The 24,083-nt window shown below is 42.4% G+C and overlaps 1 protein-coding gene across 1 annotated transcript; it reads left to right on the top strand.

Annotated features, from left to right (window-relative positions):
• Positions 1-7,391: 7,391 nt before the first annotated feature.
• Positions 7,392-21,385, top strand: SMCO2 (single-pass membrane protein with coiled-coil domains 2; the record flags this gene model as incomplete). Its single annotated transcript, XM_084256008.1, has 9 exons — positions 7,392-7,516; positions 9,470-9,578; positions 10,985-11,106; positions 11,757-11,903; positions 13,774-13,864; positions 15,434-15,490; positions 17,933-17,989; positions 18,880-19,049; positions 21,187-21,385. 9 exons carry the CDS (start codon positions 7,392-7,394, stop codon positions 21,383-21,385), a joined length of 1,077 nt encoding a protein of 358 aa, XP_084112134.1.
• Positions 21,386-24,083: the final 2,698 nt, after the last annotated feature.

Genomic DNA, 24,083 nt, shown 5'->3' with positions numbered 1-24,083 from the left:
TTTGCTCCACGGGCCGCACATCAGTCACTCAAACAACAATGACTGTTGATATTATTTCTCTTTTTCTAACCTGGAGGTCAAGACTGTCCTGGGCATCCTTTTATGTCCTGCCTTATTTAGCACAGTGCCCTAGATTCCATAAGCAGATGATGAATATTTGATAACAGACGAGGATGCTATTACCACCGCATAAAGAGAGGTCCCCTTGATGCTTTATTCCACAATCTCTGTGAAGCTGTACACCCTGCGTCCCTCAACGTTCCCACTCCATGCACCCTGTAGCAATTTCTACAGTTCAGACTCTCTGACGTCAGTCATATATTGTTTAGAGTTTCAGTTCTAAGATCTTTCCTTAAGATCACAGGACACAACACAGCCTCCTCCTCCCTTTCTCAATTTCTTTTTCATTCTTTCAGCTCAATATCCTGTCAGACAGCACGTTGCCCTTTTACTAGAGGGCTGGAAGGCAGGGGCTTTCCAGGTGTCGAGTTAATCATCTTTTCCATATCCTGGGGCTGTAGGCCTTACCACCCAAGGTTTCTGGGCTGCCACTTGTCTTTTTGAGGCCTGCCTTTTTCCAGGGACAGGACTGAGAGCTTTACGTGTGATGATTCCACTTCCTATTATTTACAAGACGCCCACGAGGTAGACAGGGTTCCTGTGTTTGTTGTTGAGAAAAGGCAGATCCCAGAGACATTAAGTGACATGCAGACATCTCTCCGTCCTGGCAAACTTTGAAAGGAGAAGTAATCAAAACAGATTAGTTTTTCTAACTACTGGGTTCACAAAAATGTTTTAGTGCATTGTTACTTTGATTATATATATTTACCAATGAACACCCTCCAAGGAAAGTGGCTCATTGGAAGGCTGTGATTCCTTTGAGAATAGAATTGTACATCTTTGTTCCTTTCTGGGAGGTGTAATTCCTGAAGTCCCTGGTCCGCATTGGGACCCTCTGCCAATATATTCAGGGTTCAAAATTGCCACTGGGTGTCCAGTCTCAGGACCTGCTGGGGTTGGGGTGTCCCAGTGACCGGTAGGTAGGACAAGCCAGGTCACAAGCAGAATGCCCAGTGGGGTAAGACAGATGCTATGGTGAGACCCACAGGCCTGGGTAGGGGGCATCTATTTCCCATTACCTAGAGTTTATGACGCTGGACGAGAAGTGTTTTTGGAAAGCTGCCAGGGGTGTGAAATCCAAGATGCAACAATGGTGGGAGGGTCTAGGATCGGTGCTGCCACCATCTGCCAGAGCTGCCTGAGCACCCCAGCTTCACTTACATTATCTATAATCTTTAAAATGGGATTCCCAAAGGGTAGTCCAAGGAGCACAAAAAACTCTCTGGGGCCTAAAAAGTACGAGAAACCAAGGGGCCATTTCCAACCCACCAAAGCAACGCGATAGTGAAAGGCCTTGGAAATACAAAAACAAGCAAAAACCTGGCCATCAACAAGCCACATTCAAAACATTAAAGACCAGAATGTGTAATGAGCACTGGAGATGGCAACTCCAGTCTCTGCAACGTTGAGACACTTACTATGAGGATGAAGACAGATGCTAAAAGTGAAAAAGGGAAGGATTTTTTTTTTTCCTGGGAGGAAACAGGAGCAGTTTGGACACAAGGCAAAGCACCAGCACAGAGACCAGTTTGACAACAGAAGAAGGGTTAGTAGGTCTTTCCTCAAGGAAACAGTGAGCCCGGCGGGCTGGCAGAAGAGCAGCTCAGAAAGTGGTTATGAAATCGCAAAGAGAATTGATAATTCATGGACAATCACTCCCAAAAGGAATGAGGTCTGGATGAAGGAACTTGAGGAAAGCATGGGCTGCACTGTCTCTGAGCGAGAAGGGGAAGAACACAAAGGAATATTCTGGATGGAGAAGAGTCCCATTCAGAGCCAGATCAGCAGGTAATGCAGAGTTCAGGTTACTGCTTACAGGATGGGGGGAGGGTTGGTGGCATTGGTGGGCAGAGGGCAGAGTGAGGAAGCTACTGAGAGATGACAGCTGTGGGGGCCCTTCTGCTTGTGGCATTAAGTTTTGCTGAATGATCTTGAGAAGCCAAGGTGAACAAGCTAAAGATATGGTGGAGCTTAACCATTTGGTGGCTGGGGCCAGATTAACCAGGTCCAGGTTAGACCTCCAGAGTCCTCCCTTTTCAGAGGTGGTTGTAGTGCCAGCAGGGCACAGAGCTGGTTCTCTATGATCCAGGCAGATGGGTAAAGGAGAGTTCTGGAGCCCTCGGTGGCTTTTTAGGCTTTTATTGAGCGCTTTTTACACCATATGTAGTGCAGTAATCAGGTAGACGGCAGGCAGTGGGTGGGGGGCCGGGAGGCTGGCAGGCCTCCCAGCTCCCGGCGAGTCTTCACTCTTTCTGGGCTCCCTGGTGTTCTCTCATAGTCTCTACTTCTCCTTTGCTGCTCTGCTGGTTCTGCTCTTGTTCTCGTTCTTGTTCTCCTACTGGTATCCCCATGATGCTGCCCTTATAAGCCCAGTCTCAGCCAGGTGTCCTATGCATGCCCACACCCAACTCCAGGTGTCTGCCATCAGGCATGAATGTAAGACCGCAGGGATCCATCATTAATGATAATGGGGGGAGGGTGGAAAATCCTGATAATTTTCATTTAACCTGCAGTGGTGGAATTAGTTAACATATGTAAATCACTAAGAAGAGCACCTGGCACACTAGCAAGTACTTTTATTGTTGTTGCTGCTGCTGCTGTTCCTATTATTGATATAAAAATGTGTGGAATCTCTTATAAGATCTGGTGATTTTTCTTCAGGGAAATTGAGGTCATCTGGAACAACCACAGCAGGGAGCATCGTTGTGCTAAGGCAGGGACCCAGGGCTGCAGGCTCCCCAACAGGACCGTGGGAGGTGACAGGTGGTGGAGTCAGGGTTCCTAAGTTGGATGGAGGTTTATGGGGCCCAGGGGAGAAAAGTGAGATACCTGAGTTTGAGCTTTTAGCTGAGAAAATGCTCCGGGTCCTGGAGAGCCCTAGATCATCGCCATCGAAACCATGACTACCGTCTGCCTATGTGTTCACCCCATTCCTTTGACAAAAGCTTTTTGAGCACGTACTATATGCAAGCCATTCTCGTGCTGGGGCACAGCAGCCAGCATGTGTGCAAGCAGGCCTGTCCTCAGGGAGCAGCATCTAGCAGCTGCCCCTGCCCAGTTCCACCTAAGCTCCCTCCTCACTTATCTCCTTAATCTTTTCAACAAACTGATTAGCCAGCTGTTAGCCAACCCAGTTTTCAGACAAAGAAATTCAACTTTGGCTTGGAACCAAAATGCTAATACGGTAATAGCAGCTTTCAAGCACTGACCTCACTCTAAAGTGCAGGCCTGCAAAAACCATGCTGTCCCTTGCTGCCTGGTAACTTTGGTAGCTGAAGAGGAAAATCTTGAGCATTGAGGGGCTGGGCGTGTAGGGCTGAGGTTCTTGAGCGGGACCTTGAGGCACGGAGGGAAATGTGACTGTGGCACTGGTCACATGGACACGTGCTGTGGAGGGGTAAGTGGTAATGGAGCTTGCAGTGAGGTGGCAGAGGCCCAGGGCAGGAGCAGCCCAGGTGTGCAGATCAAGTGCCTCCTGTTCTTTTTTTTTTTTTTTTAAGATTTATTTATTTATGCATACAAGAACTGGGGGGTAAGCCAGAGGGTCAGGGGGTGAGAGAATTCACCAGAGACAGAGTGGGGAGCAGAACAGGCAGATCCACTGAAATACACTGCTGAGGGGAACAGCAGGCGAGACAGGAGAGGTCTGCTGCACCCTGTGGGTAGCTCCCAGGCTGCTGGGGATGGAACTCGTGCTACAGTGACTGGTGAAAGCTTGATAGCGCTATCTTTAACCCCTGCACCACCAGGGAGGCCCTGCCTCCTGTTCTTGCTGTGTAGGAAGGCGTGGGAGAAGTGGCCTCCCTTGCGAAGGGCTTGGATCTTGCCTGAGGAGCAGGTGTGGAGAAAGTTAGGAGAGAGATGGACAGAGGGCTGGAGCAGGAGGATTTCATTTCCAGAGAAACAAGGAAGCTGAGACAAGCTGAGATGTACATTAGGAGAGAGGCAGATGAGCGCTACATCCCCGGAATCTTGCAGGAGGGGTTGAAGGTGTTCCGAGTGGAATGTCAGAGAGGCAAGACCAACTGCAAACTTCCCTGCCGAGGTGCACAGCACCCACCGATGGCCTGCTCTGTGCCTCTGGTGCCAGGGGAAGGAGGCTCTGGCTTCACCACAACTTGCCAGGGAAGCTTGCCTGTTGCTAGTCTACCCCACTGAATTAGGAGGTTTTGTGATTTCCGAGTCGGGAGGGGCAAGGATATCACGAGGTATGTGTTATTTCACTGTTGTTCCCTCTCATCATAACCTTACCAGGCACCTAGAGTGACGTCAAATTCCCAACTATGGGAATCGTGTTTTAGTAACTGAGATCCCAAAATGTCCAGCCACCAGGTACAACATGAGGGAGATCTGTCCTGGAGAAACTTCTTTGAAATGCTGGAGTTCATCAACTGTCTTTGAACTGATGTTGACTGATGCTTCTCCAAATACGATATTCAAGGTTCTGATGAGGTGGAGGAAGGAGGAAAGATCCAGCCCATTTGTTCCAAACAGTCCCAGAGGCCAGTGATGTAAACATAGAGGAAGGAAGGGAGAGGGTGTAGGGAGAAGAGGGGTATGAGCTTAGGTCTTGAGTTCAAGTCCTACTGAATGTTAATATGCCTGTGAATCCAGGGGGGTCTTATGGACAAGAAGATGCTGAGTGAGGGGTGGAGCTGGGTGAGGGAGCCTACCCATTCAGAAAGCCCGGCGAAGCTGCTGCTGAGCCCTGTGGGCCATCCTCTGAGTGGCATGGACCTACCCAATTAGTCAGACGTTAGCTCCAAAAGATAGCTGGGTTTTGAGGTAAAAAGGCCACTAACCAATCCATTCCAACATATCAGGCATCACAGTGATATATAGTAGGGTGATGGCAGACCTTGTAGCCAGAATTTGAGGTTTCAAACCTGATTCTACCTCTTTCTGGCAACAAAATCACGGATGATTTCTGAGTCTCAACGTCTGTTTTTACAACAATAGGGAAAATAAGATCTGCCTGAGTTGGCTGACCAAACAGGGTGGATGTGAGGGTCAGGAGAAATGACTCAGTGGAAGTGCTTTATAAACTGAAGGTACTAGACATGTGTAAGCATCACCATCATTATTGTTGTTGTTACCACCACCACGATCACCATCACCACCATCACCACCAACACCACCATCATCACCCCCATCATCATCACCATCATCACCCCCATCGCCATCATCATCACCATCATCACTTTCACCATCATCTTACTCCTTCTCATCTTCATCACTTCTATGAAGTTAAAGCAACCTTACTGGTAGCTCTCATTTCCACTGGTTTTATTTTGATAGATAACATTGCTGAGTGTTTGTATCTGACACTGTGTCAAGCACAATAAGAGTTACTGGGTTTATTCCCACAGTCCTAATAGCATCAGTAGTGCTCAGTGCAAGCCATTGGGACATCAGTTGCCAAAATAAGGAAATCTTCCTTGTTTTCCATAGTCTCATTTTTGGACAGGAAAAAAGGCACTAAACCAGGCAGATGTCAGTGTCCATTTATCTTTCGGAGCCTGGGATGTTGTCAGCAATGCCTAACATCTTCAGGAAACAGATGAATCTGTCTGCATAGGACTGATGGCCTGGGTGGGTTACAGTGTCCTTCCTGGAAGGGCTCAAAGCTTTATTCTTCCTCATTCCATCTGAGTCGAGATGATGGAGTTGCCAGTTCTGCCTTTTCCTGTTGCTTCTTTCTCCCTGGGGGCCCACTAGCACCGCATCTGCCACGTATCTGCATGTAGGTTAAGGCTAAAGCTCCATGTAGCCCTAGGTGAGGGACCTGGCCCTGGTGGGCTGCAGAGTTCCAAGACCTCTGAGGCTACCAGTGTCTTTCTCCTCCTTCCCCTTAGTCCTAACCCGACCATCAGTCAGCCTTCCAGGAGACTCACCATCACTCTACCTTTCCTGTCAGTCTTCAACCCTGCTACATCTCTGGGATTCTGTCCCTCAGAGTCCTGGGGACCAGGACACTCTCCAGTTCAAGGTCTATTTACTAATTGTCACTCACCTAGACAGAAAGAGGGTTTCCTCCTGGGATGCTGAGTTCCCTGGTAAGCAGGACATAGGCTCCATATGCACTCTGTCTCATAGTTTTGCAGATGAGCTTCCTAGAGCCTGACTCTCCCCTCTCTGCCTGCTTCCCATTCCTCTCATCTTTATTTTCTCACAACTTTGGCTGCCAGTAATTCCCCTCTCTGCTGCCAGCCCACACTCACCTGTCAGGCTAGGATGAAAAAGGATCCTATTCTCAGGCACAGCTGGTGGTGGTGTCTACTGGTTGAAGCTTTTGGAAAGTAATTGGGGGATATTTCTCTAAGTCCTTAAAAATTTGTGGATTGTTAATTCCAATTCTAGGGAAATAATAGAGATGCACTGAAAACTACTAACAAGGATATTCATGACTATATGTTTATAATTGTGGAAAATTAGAACAAACCTAACTTTTAAAATTAGGAAAAGAATAAAACAAATATCAAATGAGTGAATGGAAAGAAAGAAACCAATATATTGAGAGGGGCTGTGTCTGGACATCTCTGAGGTATCTCCAGTTATTCCTAGGCTATCAGTGACTTTTATTTTGTTCTTTCTCCTCCTCTATTATTATGATATATATGTATATAATCAGAAAGAGGTTACCAAAACAAAGGTTCTCAGGGGCCTCTCTGGTGGTACAAGGGTTAAATCTCAGCACCAAGAAGCTATCTGCAGCCACTGCAGCACGAGTTCGATCCCTGGCCAGGGAGCTACCCACATGGTGCAAAAACTCTGCTGTCTCACCTGCTGCTGCCCTCAGCAGTGTATTTCAGTAGATCTGCCTGTTCTGCTCCCAGCTCTGTCTCTGGTGGGTCCTCTCACCCCTGCCCGCACACCTCAGGCCTATACCTCTGGTCTTGTATGCAGAAATAATAAATCTTTTTTTTTTTTTAAGAAAGTTTCCCATGCCCCCTACCCTTGCTATTTTGTATTGCTGAATAATATTCCCATTCAAGGACTCAAAGTCTGTATTTTCAGTTTCATGCAACCTTCATGTTAGCCAGAGAAGTCCTGAGGGACAAGTCACTCTCAAGACACAGGACTTTTGTATATATTTAAGCAGAGAAAACTAAGAGCTCAATTTAGGATTCCTTACTATTGAGGGCCAGTTTGGGACGAAGAAGGGTTTAAAGCCAAAGTCCCTGAAATCAGCGTGTCAGCATAGGGAATGTAGTTGCCCATCCTGCCATGAACCCCTTCTTGTCATCACCATCTCCTGCAGAGCTGGGGCCATGGCCCTCATGAATCTAACTGACAAGATATCTCTGCAGATGAAGACAGTTGGGAAGGAACATCAATGGGTCAAGGAAAACAATGACTTTCTTCAGAATGTGGGTGCTGAAAGCAGAATGCAGAAGTAAGTGGGGCTGAACTACTGGGGCTCTGTCTGGGTCCTGCTGCTGGTGGAATGCAAATGACGAGATTTCCAAGTCCAAGGTTGGGTTGACATTCTTTTCCACAGTTCTTCTAACTGTGGTCTCATGAATATTTATTGTGGGAGCTTCAAGGACACACTGAAGGGACCTCGAAGCATAAGCTAGGGAGACATCTGTCAAGTAGGAATGACCAAGACCCTCGTCTCAATTTATGAAAGTACATAGATTGTTTTGTGCCTTATTATCTTTCCTGCTAAAGGTAGAAGTCATGTAAAGTACTTTTTAGAGTAGAGGGAGTACAAATATCCATATAAACGTACATGTGCATTTGTTAATACATACTAATAAAATAAAGGCATTTGTTAATACATACTAATAAAATAAAGGCATACTAATAAAATCCAATTAATAACCACTTTTAAAGGAAATAATATTTTAAAGCATAGGATTTTCTAAAACCCCTCATATGTCAAAAACCTATTATGATATCAAAGCTGTTTTTAAAAGCATTTATAATCTATGAATAACAGAAGTACATATATATACATATATGTAGAGAGAGAGAGAAATTTTGGCAGTATTTGTTTAAGTAGTCAATATTTATTCAGCCTAGAGAAATATATGTGGATTCCAGGACGCTGTTCTCTTTGTGTAGGTGTAGAATGGTCCCTACTTCAGGGGTCAAGGGCCACAGACTGGTAACTTGTGCCCTTAGACATCTATCACAAATTCACTGTGATTCATTTAGATGTGTGTGTGCACCTGTGTGTGTGTACATATGTACACGTATATTCACATCAACCCAATTCACCCAAACAATAGTCCAATAAGGAATGGGCAAAGAAAATTATCATAGAAAAGAAAATATAACTCAGTTTTATGCATACAGGCAAAGATGCTCAACCTCACTTATAAAGAGTTTAAAAGTACAGTGAGATACCATTTTAAACAAACCACATTAGCAAAAATAAAAAATTTTAATAATCCATTTATTAGATGGATTATTAATAATGTGTTTATTACAAATGGAGAGGGAAAACAAGCACTCTCATTTTTGCTAGAGTTGTAGATGAGTTCAACCTCTTTTAAACAAAATTTGGCCAATTCTATCAAAATTTAAAATATGCCTGTTGGCTTAGCAATTCCATATTTAAGACTGTCCACCTTAAGGCTGTGATTATGTGTATCAACACATAATCACAATGATAGAGGGTATTCATGATAGCATTGTTTGTGGTAGCGATTGATTGAAAGCAATCTACATATTCATTAATGAACAACTGATGAGCAGTTCTTACTATATATTTCCATGATTCATAATACCATAAAGCCATTTTTAAAAAGAAGCAGCTCTTTATATGCTGTTATGAAATGCACTCTAAGACAGAACATTAAAAAGAGACATACGTGCAGAATAGCATGTGCAATACTGTCTCATTTATATTTGAAAAGGCATCTATATTAACAAAACATAACTACTTAGTTATGTATAGAATTTCTAGAAGGAGAAAGAAGTAAACATCGAGTGGAAAGATGTGAGCTAGAGATCACAAAGTCACAGTAGACTTATACTCCTTTCTCCATAGTCTTTCCTATCTTAGGATACTTGGTAGATTCACTTTATAAAAAAGGATATTTATTGTTTGTTTTTTTTACACACACATGCAGCTGCAGTGACTGTGGAATTTGGAATCTGGCTGTTCAATCATTTATTGATGCAGTCAGCGCATAATTGTCCAGCTTCTGGATCCCTGTCTGTCTCACACCCCATGGTGGACATTATTTCCATGGAAGGAAATCAGTACCACAGGTGCTCCTTCGCACCAGGAACCACCCCAGGGTGCTCCCTCCTGAAATGTCCAGGGTACATAAACCATAGACTTCAGGCACCATGACCACATCTGTTTTGATTGTATGACTTGCTGTTTGCTAAGGAAAATCACCAACATGGACCACACCTTGGAAAGATCAGATGATGAGGAGGCCATTGGCTCTGGAAACCCTCAGATGAAACTCCTTCACGAGATGGAGACTAAGAAACAGGTAAGGGAGAAACCTACACGTCTCAGTGGGTGATGAGAGGAGCTTCCCACAGTGAATCTCAAGCATGAGAACATGTGTCAGGGCTTCCTCATAATAAGAGCAGGGAGGGCAGACTGAAACCAGAGCCACGGCTGTTTGGCTGTTGTCATGCACGGGACTTACTAGTCTTGCTGTGCAAAAAAAAAAAAAAGAAAAGAAAAGAAAAAGTGCCTGCTCTGTTCCCTTTGTCCTTGGGATTTGTGAGGTAAATGACAGTTTCCGCCTTAGAGCAAATCACCATATGTAAAATTGCCCCCAGTAGAATACATGGTGCTTCATTCCTGCTTGCTTTGATAGCAGCATCTCTGAAAAGCTTTTCTTCTACGTGATCAGAATACCACTACCACACTAGGTACACCAGTCCCACAGCACAATCTCATACCCTCCCTTCTCTCAATATTCTAAAGCTCTCAACTGTCCCCCACATATCTGTGGCAGTCATATTTTTCTTTCTTTTGATTTACAGCGCCATGTATGATCAGGGGCAGGTTCATACCTACCCAGATGCACATCATCAGTACACACCCACCACCAGAGCACCAGCCAGAGAACTCCACCAAAGTCCAGTGGGTCCTCCCCTCTTTGTCTGCACCCCACCCCTCCCCCTCTAGTCATCTCAATTCAGCAGTCAGATTTCTAAGTTTTGTTTTAGTTAAGGTTTTCAGTTCCTTTGTTATTGCTCTATATTCCACATATGAATGAAATTATCTGATATTTGTCTTTCTCCCTCTATCTTTTTGATTAAATGATTGAGTTGTATTGTAAAAGGACAGGTTTATTAAGAAAAGGAAAAAGGAAAGAAGAGAGGCACCTGCACGGGCACAGGTGGGCAGGAGAGCTGCCACAGCTGCTTTGCAAAGGGAAAACGTTTGTAAAAAGAAACATCTGAATAGTCACAGGCAGGCAGGAGAATTGCTCCTCTGGCTTATGCTCCTCAGCATCAGCCCTTCCAGTTCTATCCACATTGTCACAAATGCACCATTTTTTTCTTAACTAGCACCCAAACGAGCAAGATCTATTTGCAGTGCATTGGGTATTCTATCTCTTTACACTCTCTTAATACAAAACAGTTCAACCTCCTTTTTTTTTTTTTTTTCATGACACTGATTTTTAGAACAGAGCAGAACAGTCATGTTTCTGAGAAGAGAGCTGGAGCCCATGATCAGCTAGGGCTCTATCCCCTCTCAGCACTGGAAGAGCTCTGCAGGAGGACTCAGGGATCCCACGAGGGCCCGCAGAGCCTTCCTCCCTAAAAGTAGCAGAAGGGCATTTGCTCACCTTCCCAGTGTGTAAGAAGGCTCCAGCTTGACGGGGGCCTCTTGGGAAAACCCTTACCTTCTGCTCTGCGCTTTCATCCTATTTATCAGGATATGTTGGAGCTGGAAGCTGAGCATGACCAGCACCTGCAGAGGGAACAGGATGAGCAAGAAACATATCACCTTCAACCTGAGGATCCTTCTTTGAAATTTTCTGAGAACATCCCTAAAAGGTAAGCCTTATTACATGCAAAGGGGAACATTATTAACGTCTTGTGCAAGGGAAAGTGAAATTTAGCAGAGGAGTTAAGGGAAGCTTATAAGATTTAAAATTCATCATGTCTTTAACCATAAATCACTTGTGTGCACAAGGAATTCCCTGCATGTCCCAGCAAGAATGCAGAGTGAGGACATTTCTGGGGAAAGAGGCAGAGAACTGGGATTCTCTTTGCAAACTTTTCTTTGCAGTCTGGAATTAATACATACATTTTCACTCTCAGATTATTTTCTTGATCTGAAAATTATAAGCCCTGATGGGCCTTTTCCTTCTTATAAACCTTTCCTCTCCTACCAAGATGCAGTCAATATCCTAAAATCAATACGGAACATTCATTCCATGCTGGGAAATAAAAAGTATAACAATGTATTAGTTTCCTAATTATAAAGTGCGCTTTATTTTCTCAACCTATAGAAAGATCTATTAAAGTGGCTATCAAATAAATGCCCGAAATCTTTTTCTTGAAGCCTAAGTGCCTGCCTTGCTCATTTTAGTGACAGAAAATAAACAAGTAGGCCACCTGCCATTTGAAGGAAGAGGGCTTCAGGTTATGTGAGATGTTTTCCACTTTCTACCTTAAAACTGATGACGCTAATTGTTCTACAGGGGTCAGAACATGTTCTTCCAGCTAAACCACTGGAATGTACACATGGGAAAGCAAGAGAAAGAGCTCGGGGCTGATGACAAAGACTGGCTGGAGAAAATTAACAGTATTATACAAAACATAGACCTAACAGAAAACACAGTGAAGAGGTAATTGGAGGGTGGGCAGGTCAGATAGTAGTGACAAATTCACAGCTCCAGAAACTTCAAACTCCGGATTTAACACGGAATCAGAAGTAAAAATCTGGTGATTAGAAGTCAGTGTAACAAAAACTCAAGGCTGCCTGGGTCTTGGCACTCTCTTCTCTCACAGGAAGGATTCCTCAGAAGTTCTCCTTTTGAAACTGTATTAGTAGTTATTAAAGGGAGGGCTTCAGGTCCCTCGACTCTTGAGCTTTGTCCAGTATTTTCCAAAGGGCTCCTACCAGTATGACAAGAAAACAAATCAGAAAAGATATCTGTAATGCTTCTCTGATTTGAAGTGGAAAATTTCAAGATGAAATAGAAAAGACAAAATTAATTGGTATTTTTGTAGTCACTGGGCTCTGGGGTCAGAGGTACCAAGTGTCACCCTTGACATTGACATGGATAAGTGAATCAAGCTTTTTTATGTCTTGACTTTCTCTTCTATAAAACGGAACTAATGCCAGCCATGTCACTGGGTTATTGTGGGTATGACATGAAATGTCATATGTAAAGAATTAAGGGAGCACTGCTGTATGACAGACAATTAATAAATGGAAGCTGTTCTTACACATCAATTCTTACAGTTTTCCAAGCTTTCTTACTCAATTCCAAGCTCCTCTAGATATAATCTGTCTCCAATTTTATCTCAACATCTTTATGTTCAGTTTATCACCAGACTTTTCATGTACACATGTTCTCATGGTGGGCTTCTCCCTTTCTAACCCTATCCAAATCGGCCTTTTTCTTCTTCCAAAGCATTAATAATAATTTTCAAACAAATTCTGTGACTTTTTATGAATTCAAACCCATGTATTAATGGAAATTTTCTTTCCATTAAAACAATTAAGGTGTAGTTTATACACAGTAAAATTATGTACAGATTCGTGAGTTTTTGAAAAGTACCGACAGCTGTGTAGACACCATAGAGAAGAGACACACACACTTTCATCACTTCCCAAGTAGCTAATCACTCTCCCCGCCAAGCTGCCAGTGGCCACGATCTCTATCCCAACAGTTTGCCTTTTCCAGAATGTGGCAGGTGTGGAATCATACTGTGAACTGCCTGTGGGGACACCTCCCTTTACTCGGTATAAAGCATGTGAGATGCACTTGTGTTCTTGCCCACGCTGGACTCTGTATAGGCCAGAGGAAGCCATCTTGACTTTTTCTGCCATATGCTGCTGGCAATTCTGTGACTCATGGACCCTTCCCATGGTCTGAGTTTGCATTTCTCTGATGACGACTGAGCTGAACATTCACGTGTCTACCATCCAAGCATCTCTCAGGGAAAGTCTATATGTGTCTTTTGTTCATTTACTAACTGAATAGTTTGCTTTTATTAATTCTGAGTTTTGGGAGGTTTTTATATATTCTAGATACAAAGCCTTTGCCAGATATGTCATAAGCAAATCTAACCAGGGTCTTTGGCCAAGCATAAGTTTTAAATTTTGATGAGCTCCAATTCATCCATTTTCCTTCCTATAGGATGTGCTGTTACTGCCAACCCAAAGAATTCTTTGCCTAGGCTTAGATTTTTCAAGGTTGAAAATTTGTTTTTACATAAAAATTTACCTAACCTTCTATTTTAATCATTTAAATCTCTGGCCCTTGTATCCATTAGTCCCTTTATCTCTTTCCTATCATCTAGGTTATTTAGAGTGGTTTTTTACTTTCTTAGATTGCATTTATAACTTCACATCCCAATACAATCACTACCCAGGTATCTTCTTACATGAGAATAAGATTTCATCCCTGAAAGATCAAAAAAGATTGTCCACTGGGTGATTTTTTTCTTAACCCACAGGACTTAGTTCATTTCCTGGTTTGTTTGCAGCTTATTGCAGGAAGTGATGTCCCTGGAGGGCCAAATTGAAAAGCTAGAGTTACATGGGGACCTCGACCCTGACCAGTGGACAAACATCGAGGTAAGCAAGGGCTTGGACAATCTGGGAGGTTGTGGGAACCCTGCCATCTCTTCCCACCCTTCCTGTTGATGGACAGGTCAGACTTAACAAGAATTAACACTTACCTTCTGTCACTAGGAACAATCTCCCTGGTGGCCACTGACTTGTGTTTAGTGATGATACAAAAAGTCTAGACCTTTCTATTCTAACTAGACACTTGGTCAGGCCAATCTGATAGGTTTATATCTTGATGCCAGTGGAAGGGAATGACCCTCTGTTCTTACTCTTTGCTCCTCAGCACCTAACAGAACACAGAAGACAGCCAGTGGGTAAACGCATGTGAAGCCCTGCTTCTGAGAGATATTTGACTTTCTTTGAAGCCCTCCCAAGAAGTTCTTGTTTGGGATTGCACGGGCTTCAGTTTTCCTGTCGTTCTATGTTCTTGCACTTCTTAGAGACACTCTTCAGAGAAAAGTTTAATTTCCCCCTTTAAAAAGAGACTGTAAGAAGGGAAAGGCAGTGATCTGCACTGGATAAGAAGCAGACTTAAGACCAACTGGTAGTTTTTCTGTTCTACTAGAACTTCAGGACTTTGAAGTAAAGATTCTAAAATAGCGATAAGTCTGTTTCTAATCCCTAAGCTCTGCTCCATAGGTCTGAAGGTTGATGGGAAAGGCTGTGTTAGAACAAATGCAGTGATACAAATGATAACATGCTTTAAATACCATCACTACAGAAACAAAAGCTGTAGGAATGTTGTGGGTTTACTCTGATGAAGAGGAAACTAAAAGATCGTGAAGAAGAGACATAAGAACAGCAAACAGTGTGAGAGAACTAAAGGAGAAATGAGTTAATTAAGTTAAAATAATATGTGTTTTGGAGCATTTATTTCTCAGGAAGGAATGAAATGACTCAGAAAGGCGTGAAAAGAAGAGAAAAATTGATAGAATTATTTCTAAAGCGCTTGCGTGTACGCACACACACGAAACAAACAAGTTTAAAAAAACCTGTCAGCTGTAGAAAGGACCTGAAGGTGGCCTTGGGCACTGCCTGATATTGAGCTCGCAAGTCACAAAGCTTTCTGAAATCTCCACCTGTGCTTCTAGACTTTCACTCTGAGACTGACTCCTATCTCAGCACTTTGAATACAATTCTCTTTGATAAGTTTTGTGTAAAGATATCTAGCACATGAATAAATTAGGGAACCTAATAAAATAAGATGATCCTATCACAACTCCTTTCTAAACAACTGAAATACACAGTGTACCGGCTGGTGACGAATAAACTGGGTAAAAGAAAGGTATAGACTAGACATTCTTTATAGGCTGTCGAGGGCAAACACTCTTATTGCCTGTGTCCAAACAGCATAATGGCCCTTAACATAGGGTGTGGCCAATAATACTGATTTGATTTGATTTAATGTTGACTTTGGAGATCAGCATCCAGAACAGTTTGGAGAAAAAAAAAACAGCTTCTATTATATCTGAGATTTTTTGATGATGGGTAAATTTTCTCCTAAAAATTATTATGTTTAGTTCTCCAATTCCACACATCATTCATTTCAACTTGTATTTTCCTTTTGTTTTAAAGGAGAAGATCGTGGATATTAAAAAGCAATTAGGAGAAATCGATTGTGAATCTGTCCAGGTAAGGATAAAGTAGCTTTATAGGAACAAAGAAAAGCAGTTCTTCAATGAAATCTCAGACTTGCAGAATTTTCATGACTGGAATCGAAAATTCAATGAAAAATAAACTTGAATTTTAGACATGGAAGGGAACTTACTGTTATTTAGTCTCTACCATCATTTTCAAAAGAGAAAACTATGACTTGGAAAGATAAAGTAAATTTCAAGATGAAAAGAATCATTCTTGCTCAGTGGAGTTTGGTGGAGGATTATGGGGGGTTTGGTGGTGAATGTGACGTGATACCATACATTTGTAGAATTATGAACCTGTATTTCTAACACATATACAGTGCTGTAAACCATTACCTTTGCTCTTGCTCTCCCACTAAAAATTAAAAAAACAGGGCCTCCCTTGGTGGCACAGCAGTTGAGCGCTGGGTTGTGAAGCTGCGGCAGCCTCTGCAGCGACAGTTCAATCCCCGACTGCTGGTGAGGGTCCCACATGGCGCGCAGACCTCTCCTGCCGTGCCCACTGCTCTCCTCAGAAGTGTACTTTGGTCCTTCTGCCTGTTCTGTTCCCCACTCTGGCTCTGGTGAATCCTCTCACCCTCCCGCACTTCTGACTGTACCCAGTGCTTGTATAAATCAATCAATCAATCAATCAATCAATCTTTAAACATTTAAAAAACAGGAAATGCTTTTTTTTTGGTTGATAAAGCATTTCCCAAAAATTATAAAACACTGATAAAAGAAACCGAGTAAGACAAATAAATGGAAAGATATCCTGTATTCATGGATCAGAAACACTAATATTAATAAAAATAATATAAAAAGAAAAAAATACACATGTATATTTTTCTTTAAACAAAAGTAATGCATGCTTAATTTAATCATTGCAACATAAGAGAACTATTTCATATTTAAAAATAAAGAAAAAACCTACCCCCTCATAGATAAGCACAATGGGCATTTTCTTATACTTTCATTCTTCCAACATTTTCTATGCGTATATTTACATATTATTGTTACTGACTTAATAAGATTATATTATACAGATTGTTTCATGACTTGCTTTTTTCACTCATTTTTTTTCCTTAACAATTTATGATGCCAAGTGATGTCATTTTAACTTTCCCTTTTCAATGTTTACATGATGAGGGATCTAATTTTCAGATAGATGAAATTAATTTTGTTGGATAGTTGGGATTTTATAATCAACATTTGTCATTGCAAAGTATGCCTCAGGTATCTATCTTTGCTTGCCTTTGCAGTTACTAGGGAAGGAAATTCTATGGGGACTACACCTGAGGGGATGGGGGAAGCAAATATTGTTTAAAAATAAACAATGGTATAAAAAAATTTAAAAATTAAAAAAAAAATAAAACAGAAGATATGCAGGCTAAAAAAAAAAAAAGAATCAGTTCCCAGACATGGCATCTCAACAATGCATCTTTCTTAAATCTCAGAGCAGGGTCCTTCCTGCAGTGGCTCTGATTTTCAGGGTATCCTGTAAGTCCATTATGGGATGATTAATTAAAAACCTTTCAAAGCATTATTTACTCCTGACATATGTGCAACTGGCATTCATGTCCTAGGAGAGGATGGTTTGCTTTCAGCCTGTGTCTTGATCTTACTGATAGAAAGTAAGCAAACCATCTGTCCTTTCTGTCTAGGGACCTTAAGGAGGCCTGGGAAGAAAAGGGAAGCCAGACTCTTTGTGGACAGCTCTTTTGTTAAGAGATAGGCCTGGATATTCTGACTAATAGAATGAGAGCTTATATTTATAGACTCTCAATTTTAAGATATTTAACAGATGTACAATTTTTCCCCATAAACATATTGTATTTCTCCAGCTAGTTTTTTTTTTTTCATTTTTTTGTTTATTTATTTATTTATTTATTTATACAAGCACTGGGTACAGTCAGAAGTGCGGGAGGGTGAGAGAATTCACCAGAGCCAGAGCAGGGAGCAGAGCAGGCAGAAGGACCGAAATACACTGCTGAGGGGAGCAGCGGGCGGCAGGAGAGGTCTGCGCGCCGTGTGGGACCCTCCTGCGGTGGTCGGGGAGCAGCCGGGGATCGAACTGGCACTGCAGAGGCTGCGGGCAGCTTCACAACCCCGTGCTCAACCGCTGCGCCACCAGGGAGGCCCACTCCAGCTAGTTTTTAAGGAGCAAGGAAAGAATATTGAATAGAAAGAAATTATTGTTTATAATGATCTGTTATTGTGTGAATTTATGCTTCTAACATATTGAAAATAATCTAATCAATCTTTGGGTTATTCCTTCTGCAATGTCTCATAATTGCATTATGAAGTTGCTCTAACAGGAAGAATTTTGTTGAGTGAAAGTCACTTTCCTTGCAGCCGTTGTGCAACAGAGTGATGTCAAAATGAGCAAGATTTTATTGTATAAACCTGACAATTACTGGGTTTTTTTATTTTATCCAAAATTATGTCTTTTCAGGAAGATGCTTATAATGAATTTCATGAGCTAAAGGAGAAACTCATTGCAAGAATAGAGGTAAGATTTCAAGTTATACACATTCAAATAATGGTAAAATTTTTAAAAGACTTAAATTTAAATCATGGTTAATTCTTTCCCTAGAGGTTGGTGTATTGCTAGTCTTGCCATCTACTTCTTCCCTCCTTGCCTGCTGCTTTGGACCAAAGCCCCCCCCTTTATCCTGATAGACCCCCCAGTGCTTAGAGCCTTCAGTGCCTCTACCTTGCTCCTCTCCATCTGGAGCGAGTCCTCTGTGTCTCCACAGAACACATTTTTCAAGGATCAGCTCAGACATCATCTCCTCTTCCAGACTTCTCTTAGTCTCTCCTTGAAGAAAAATGACTATCTCTGATCTCCCACAAATCATATACACTGAGGCAAATTGAGAATGGGTGAATGAAACAATGATTCAATCAACCAACCTGTTACCTGTGCAGAGGCACCCAACCATCCCGCCTGCAGACCTCAGCCACTTCTGTCTCAATACCTTGTTTCCTCCTTAATCTACAGCATAAAATGTCTATGTTCTTAACTGCTTATTGCCTGTCCCCCAGCTCCTTAAACACACCTGTAATTCCCCATCTATTGTGTTAACACTGTATCTGAGCTTAGTGCCTGGTAGGAGTCACTCAGTAAATGTTTCTTGTAGATGAGCAAATGTAATAGATGAATTCAGCACAAAAATATTCACCATCCTACGTAAACAGTGTTTAATTCTCCGCTTATTATGTGGCTGTGTCTCTTTCTGTTAAGCGAGTGTGCACCTGCCAGTGACCTCCGCACAGGGCTCACATGTGATTTGCACTGTGGGTTTCCAAGAGGGAAAAGCTTCTGCCTCAGCTACAAGAAGGCTGGCAGACACCCTGAAACATTTTCAAATATGATAGCTCATTGCTTTTTCCCCCCAGAACTTTTGCAAGGATGTGACTCAGCTGAACACAAAGTTGGGGGTGTACCCTACGCAGGAAGGGAAAACAGACACTCTGAATCCTGAAGAAATGGGTGTGGGAAAAATGGAGGCTCTGCTTCGTCCATCTCCGTCACCCCCATTAGTACAGAGCTCTCCTCCCCCAATCTGGTAAGTCTGAAGTGTCTGGGGGATTCACAAAGGCCCCAAAGTGTGTGGAGTAGAGTAAGATTGAAATTTTCTAAGGGTTGACTAACATTTTGTTGTATCTTATCTTCTTTTATAAGTTATCTTTGCATATTCTTAAAAAGTCTGCTTGTTTATTAGGGTCATGTGAATTTTCTTATGGTTTTAGATATAGATTGATGCCATTAGTTACACAGATCTGGATATTTCTTAGTGCTTTAGGTAACAATATGTACACAGGTAACTATACAAAGAGGATGACACCGCCACCTTCACCAAAGCAGCATGCCTGCAAAGCAAATTTGAAAACCAGAGCTTCTTGGGCAGGCTGCCTCTCCCTTGGACATTTGGACACATGCATAATGACAAATCCTAACCTGGAGATGCGGCACCTTCATCTATGCCCTAAACAGCACCCTCCTGTAAGAAACTTATTCGATTCTTCATCCGCAATCACCAAACCAGGCAGGCTCTTCAGCTCCCTCTGTATCTTGCAAATAATCGTACCCATAGTGTATTACTATGATTAAATTGTTTCAAATCTGTCCCCTCCTAATACTCCATGGGCTGCTTGAAAGTAGGAATCTTGATCATTTTGTGATGTGATGTGTGAAAAATGTTCATAATACTCAAAAACATTAAATTAATAAGTGAAGATAATTCCAATGAAATTGATAGAATAAAGACCCCATATAATCAATGAGAGACCTGGCAGGGGGACGGGGGAAGGGAAAAACAAACAAACATGGTTACAGTCAACTTTTTCAGAACCCTGGAACACTACTTATCTGAAAATAAACCTCAAATTCCACAGATTGGAGGCTCAGCACTACAGGGGTGCTCCCCACCCACACCACCCATCCACCCCTGACTGGAGACACAAATAGTGAGTCCAGGTTCAGCCTTCTACAACTTTATTTCTGACCAACTCAGAGGTTCCCACCATGACCTCTTTGAATTCAATTATTTTTCAGAGCAACTCACAAAATTTACACTTAATTTACAGATTGTTGGCTTGTTATAAAGGGATGTAACCCAGGAATAGCCAGGTGGGAGATGGGGGGGGGGGGGAGAATGACCTCAGGGCTCCTGGGCTCCAAGCCCTCTCCAGGCATAACTCTCTCCCTGAATCTGCAGTTTTGGAAGCTCTCCAAGCCCCCTCCCTTTTTTGTCTTTTAATGGAGGCTCCATTATTACTTAGGCACAGTTGGTGATGGATCCAAACTCCAGGCCCTTTCCCAGCTCTGGTGGTTGGGACTGAAAGTCCAACCCTATAATCACATGATGGGTCTCCTGGGAACCAATCTCCAGACTTCCCTGCTTCCCAAACAAGAAACATGTTTGTCCACTCTTGATACCTAGGAAATTGCAAGGGTTTTGGGAGCTCTGTACCAGAAAGGAGACAAAGACCAAATACGTATTTCTTATAAATGACAGATGTGAAACACATCCGTACCCAGATTACTCTACTATAGATTTTCTGTTCTGAAATGTATTATAGAGGATAATTATTTCAAAGTAATTGGATTATCTGTGACATTGCTTTTCTTCTGTGTGTTCTTCTGGATTTTCCAGATCTTCTACCCTCGTTGTATATTACATTTTTAAGTAGAAAATAATGCAAGACTTAAAAGCAAATAAATAAAATACATCAGAGGTATAGCCCAGAAGGAGGGATCATCAAAAACTTGAAAAAGTTTGTATTACTTTATGTGACAACTTCGGTGCCAGGACAAGTCTGTGATGGAGTTGAATTCCATTTGTCCTATTGCATCTTGTGTCCCACGGAAAATCATGTGCCTTTAATTTCCCCCCAAATAGGCATCAGAAACTTCACAAGTTAGGTAAAAATAGCAAGAGTCAACTTGAGTGGGAGAAGAGCATCTGAAAGGAAAGAGCCCCACCATAACCAGGGTCCCACTGTTTCATGGATGTTGTGCCTTAGAATTCCAGAGGCTGCCCTGGTTTTAGGTGCTCATGTGCTCTAAGCTCTTCCTTTTGCAATTGTCAACAGAGGTGAAAAGAAGTTCAGTTTCTTTACAAGAATGTGTGAATGGAGGGACCACAAATTAAAAGTAGTTTTCTTCAGACTGTTCTTAACACATGTTTTCTTGCCTTATAGGAAACGTGCACTGAGGATTTTCATCATGTTATATGTCCTCACCTTCACTGGCCTGTCATTTTACATATTATTTTTTGATGCTACGTTTATCTTTGAAAGTTTGCTCCCTGCCATGCTTGGGCGAGGCAGAATGTGGGAACTCCGGGAGCTCATCACACCTTTCTTGAATTTGGAAGTGGAAGACTTGTTACCTTCCTAAAGATACAGAAGTTGCCATTGCCTTACTAACGTCCTCCCCAATGAAATTCTGGTTGTTCTTGTATTATGGTGGTTGACTCTTTTTTCAAAAAAAAAAAATACTATAGAGTGTTTTACAAATGACATTGTAGTGATGTGGAAAGTGGTTGATCACAGACCAAAAAAAAAAAAAAGTAGGAAGGAAAATGGTTTATATGTATCCATATGACTCACAGTGACTTCTGAATCATTTAAAACATCATTTAAAATATTTTCTTCAAACCACTTTTCTCCTTCCTCCTTCAACCCTGAGTATGTTGAGACTAGTGTGCTTCCTTGGTTCTCTTCCTTCATTGTGACCTCTGGATGTTTCAGGAAAGCACGAGATTCCTTTCTGTGTTCAATCTTATTTTAACTGGATTTGGGCCATATTTTGGGTTTAAGGGACATTTTCTGGTTTTTCTTCCTAACATCCACTTCTCCTTTGGCAACAGCATCCCAATTCTGTTTTGAAGGAACCATCTTTCCCCTAAGGGCATAACTGTTGGTGGTCCTTCAGCCACTCTCTTGTGTTCCTCTGGACAAGTGTTCCAAATATGCTCAATCAGATACTCTCTAAAAATGAGAATTTCGAGAAGAAGCAAAAAATGGAAATGACTGGAGCTTCAATTTCATGCACTAGTTCAGACTGTTTTTTGCTTTAGTTAGATAGAATTGGTTCTAATGCTTTAAATCAAAGGAAATCTAAATGACACAGTAGGTTCATTTATTTCCCAAACCTTGCAGATAATGAGGAGATAGTAAACTTTCTTTGTAACAGAAAAATAGTTATAATTGAATGGTGTAAGATTAACAGAGCCATAGAGAATAAATTGGAATAGGGGGCAGAGGGTGTTGAAAGATCTGTTAAAAGGCCATTGAGTGGTTGTGGTGGGGTGAAGAGGTGCATATGGGAAGGAAAAGGAGGTGATGGGCGAAGTATATATTGTGAGAGTGGATGTTAATGTTTTTTGGTTGTGAATGGATCTTGAAGGATAATATTTTTCATGGCAGAGGTGAGGAAAAGACATTTCAGAGAAAAGAAAGGACATGAGTACAACTTAGGATATAAGCAACTGTAAGGCCAAGTCAGGAGACTTGGTAAAAACATGTTGCTCACAGTACCACTTTGCCCTTTTCTTTCTTTTTTTTTTTTAAAGATTTATTTATTTATCCAAGAACCAGGGTACAGACCAGATGCGCAGGAGGGTGAGAGGATGCACCAGAGACAAAACGGAAAACAGAACAGGCAGACTGATGAAATACACTGCCGAGGGGAGCAGCGGGTGAGATAGGAGAGGTCTGCTTTCATGTGGGTTTCTTGCCAGCTGGCTGGGATCGAACCCGTGCTGCAGAGGCTGAGGACAGCTTCACAGTGCGGCACTCAACCGCCTGCAGCACCAGGGAGGCCCCATGCCCCTTTCTTTTTTTTTTTTTATAAGATTTATTTATTTATACAAGCATTGGATACAGTCAGATGCGCGGGAGGGTGAGAGAATTCACCAGAGCCAGAGCAGGGAGCAGAACAGGCAGACTGACGAAATACCAGCAGTGGGCGCAGCAGGAGAGGTCTGCGTGCCATGTGGGACCCTCGCCAGTGGTCGGGGATGGAACCGGCGCTGCAGAGGCTGCTGGCAGCTTTGCGACCCAATGCTCAACCACTGCGCCACTGGGGAGGCCCCCCATGCCCCTTTCTTAGAGACAAAAATATATGCCTTTTTCTTTCTTGGGGAACAGAGATTCTTCCCAAATTCTGGTCCATTGACTGGATGGATCAGAAGCATTTGGGGAACTTGATACATTAGAGATTTCCAAACCCACCCACAGATATTTAGATTCAGTAAAGCTAATGTGGGTTACTGTAACTTCATTTCAAAAATCTCCACAGCTAAATCTAATACAAGCCCAAATTTGGGAGCCATCCACCATAGGACAAAGCTGTGCACCCAGAAGGTACTCCACAAATACCTGTTGAAGTAAATTAAATTATCGTTGCCTTGATATCACCCCATCTAGCACTGCACTCAACACTTACTCATTAATTTCCATCACAGCCATTTCCCCAATGCCCCCATCTCCTCACACCCATGAAGTCTAGGATTTCCCGATTCTTCTACCGCAAATTTTCCTACACCTGCTCCCTTTCTTTGCATTTGTCATGGCTCTATTCTGGCAGGTCTATAATACAAATGGACTACTGCTGGGAAAGCCAGCCCATTGCTTCCACTTCCGTGGACTGTCGTTACACACAACACCTCAGAAAAGAGTAGATTCCAACATCCTGTGGCCCTACAGCCAGAAACCAAGATCAGTTTCTTGGAATGTGCGATTTGCTTGTGAGGGGTTCTCGAGTTGTGATGTTGGACAGAGACAATTAATTATACATTTGTCTGTGCATCACCTCCAGAAATCCTAAATCTTTAGATCTGGGATGAATCGCTAAATCTCTAATGTCTTAAATTTTTTAAATTGTTTCAAAGATTGATTTATTTATGCATACAAGAACTGGGAAACAAGCCAGAGGTGTGGGGGGTGAGAGGATTCACCAGAGACAGAGTAGGAAACAGAACAGGCAGATTGACTGAAATACACTGCTGAGGGGAGCAGCAGGTGAGACAGGAGAGGTCTGTTGCACCATGTGGGTGGCTCCCTGGCCAGCTGGGGATGGAACTCGTGCTGCA

Source organism: Talpa europaea (genome assembly GCF_964194135.1).
Source record: "Talpa europaea genome assembly, chromosome: 15".
Classification (NCBI taxonomy): domain Eukaryota; kingdom Metazoa; phylum Chordata; class Mammalia; order Eulipotyphla; family Talpidae; genus Talpa; species Talpa europaea.
Note: the sequence above shows the minus strand (reverse complement) of the source record. Positions and strands in the feature narration are given on the sequence as shown.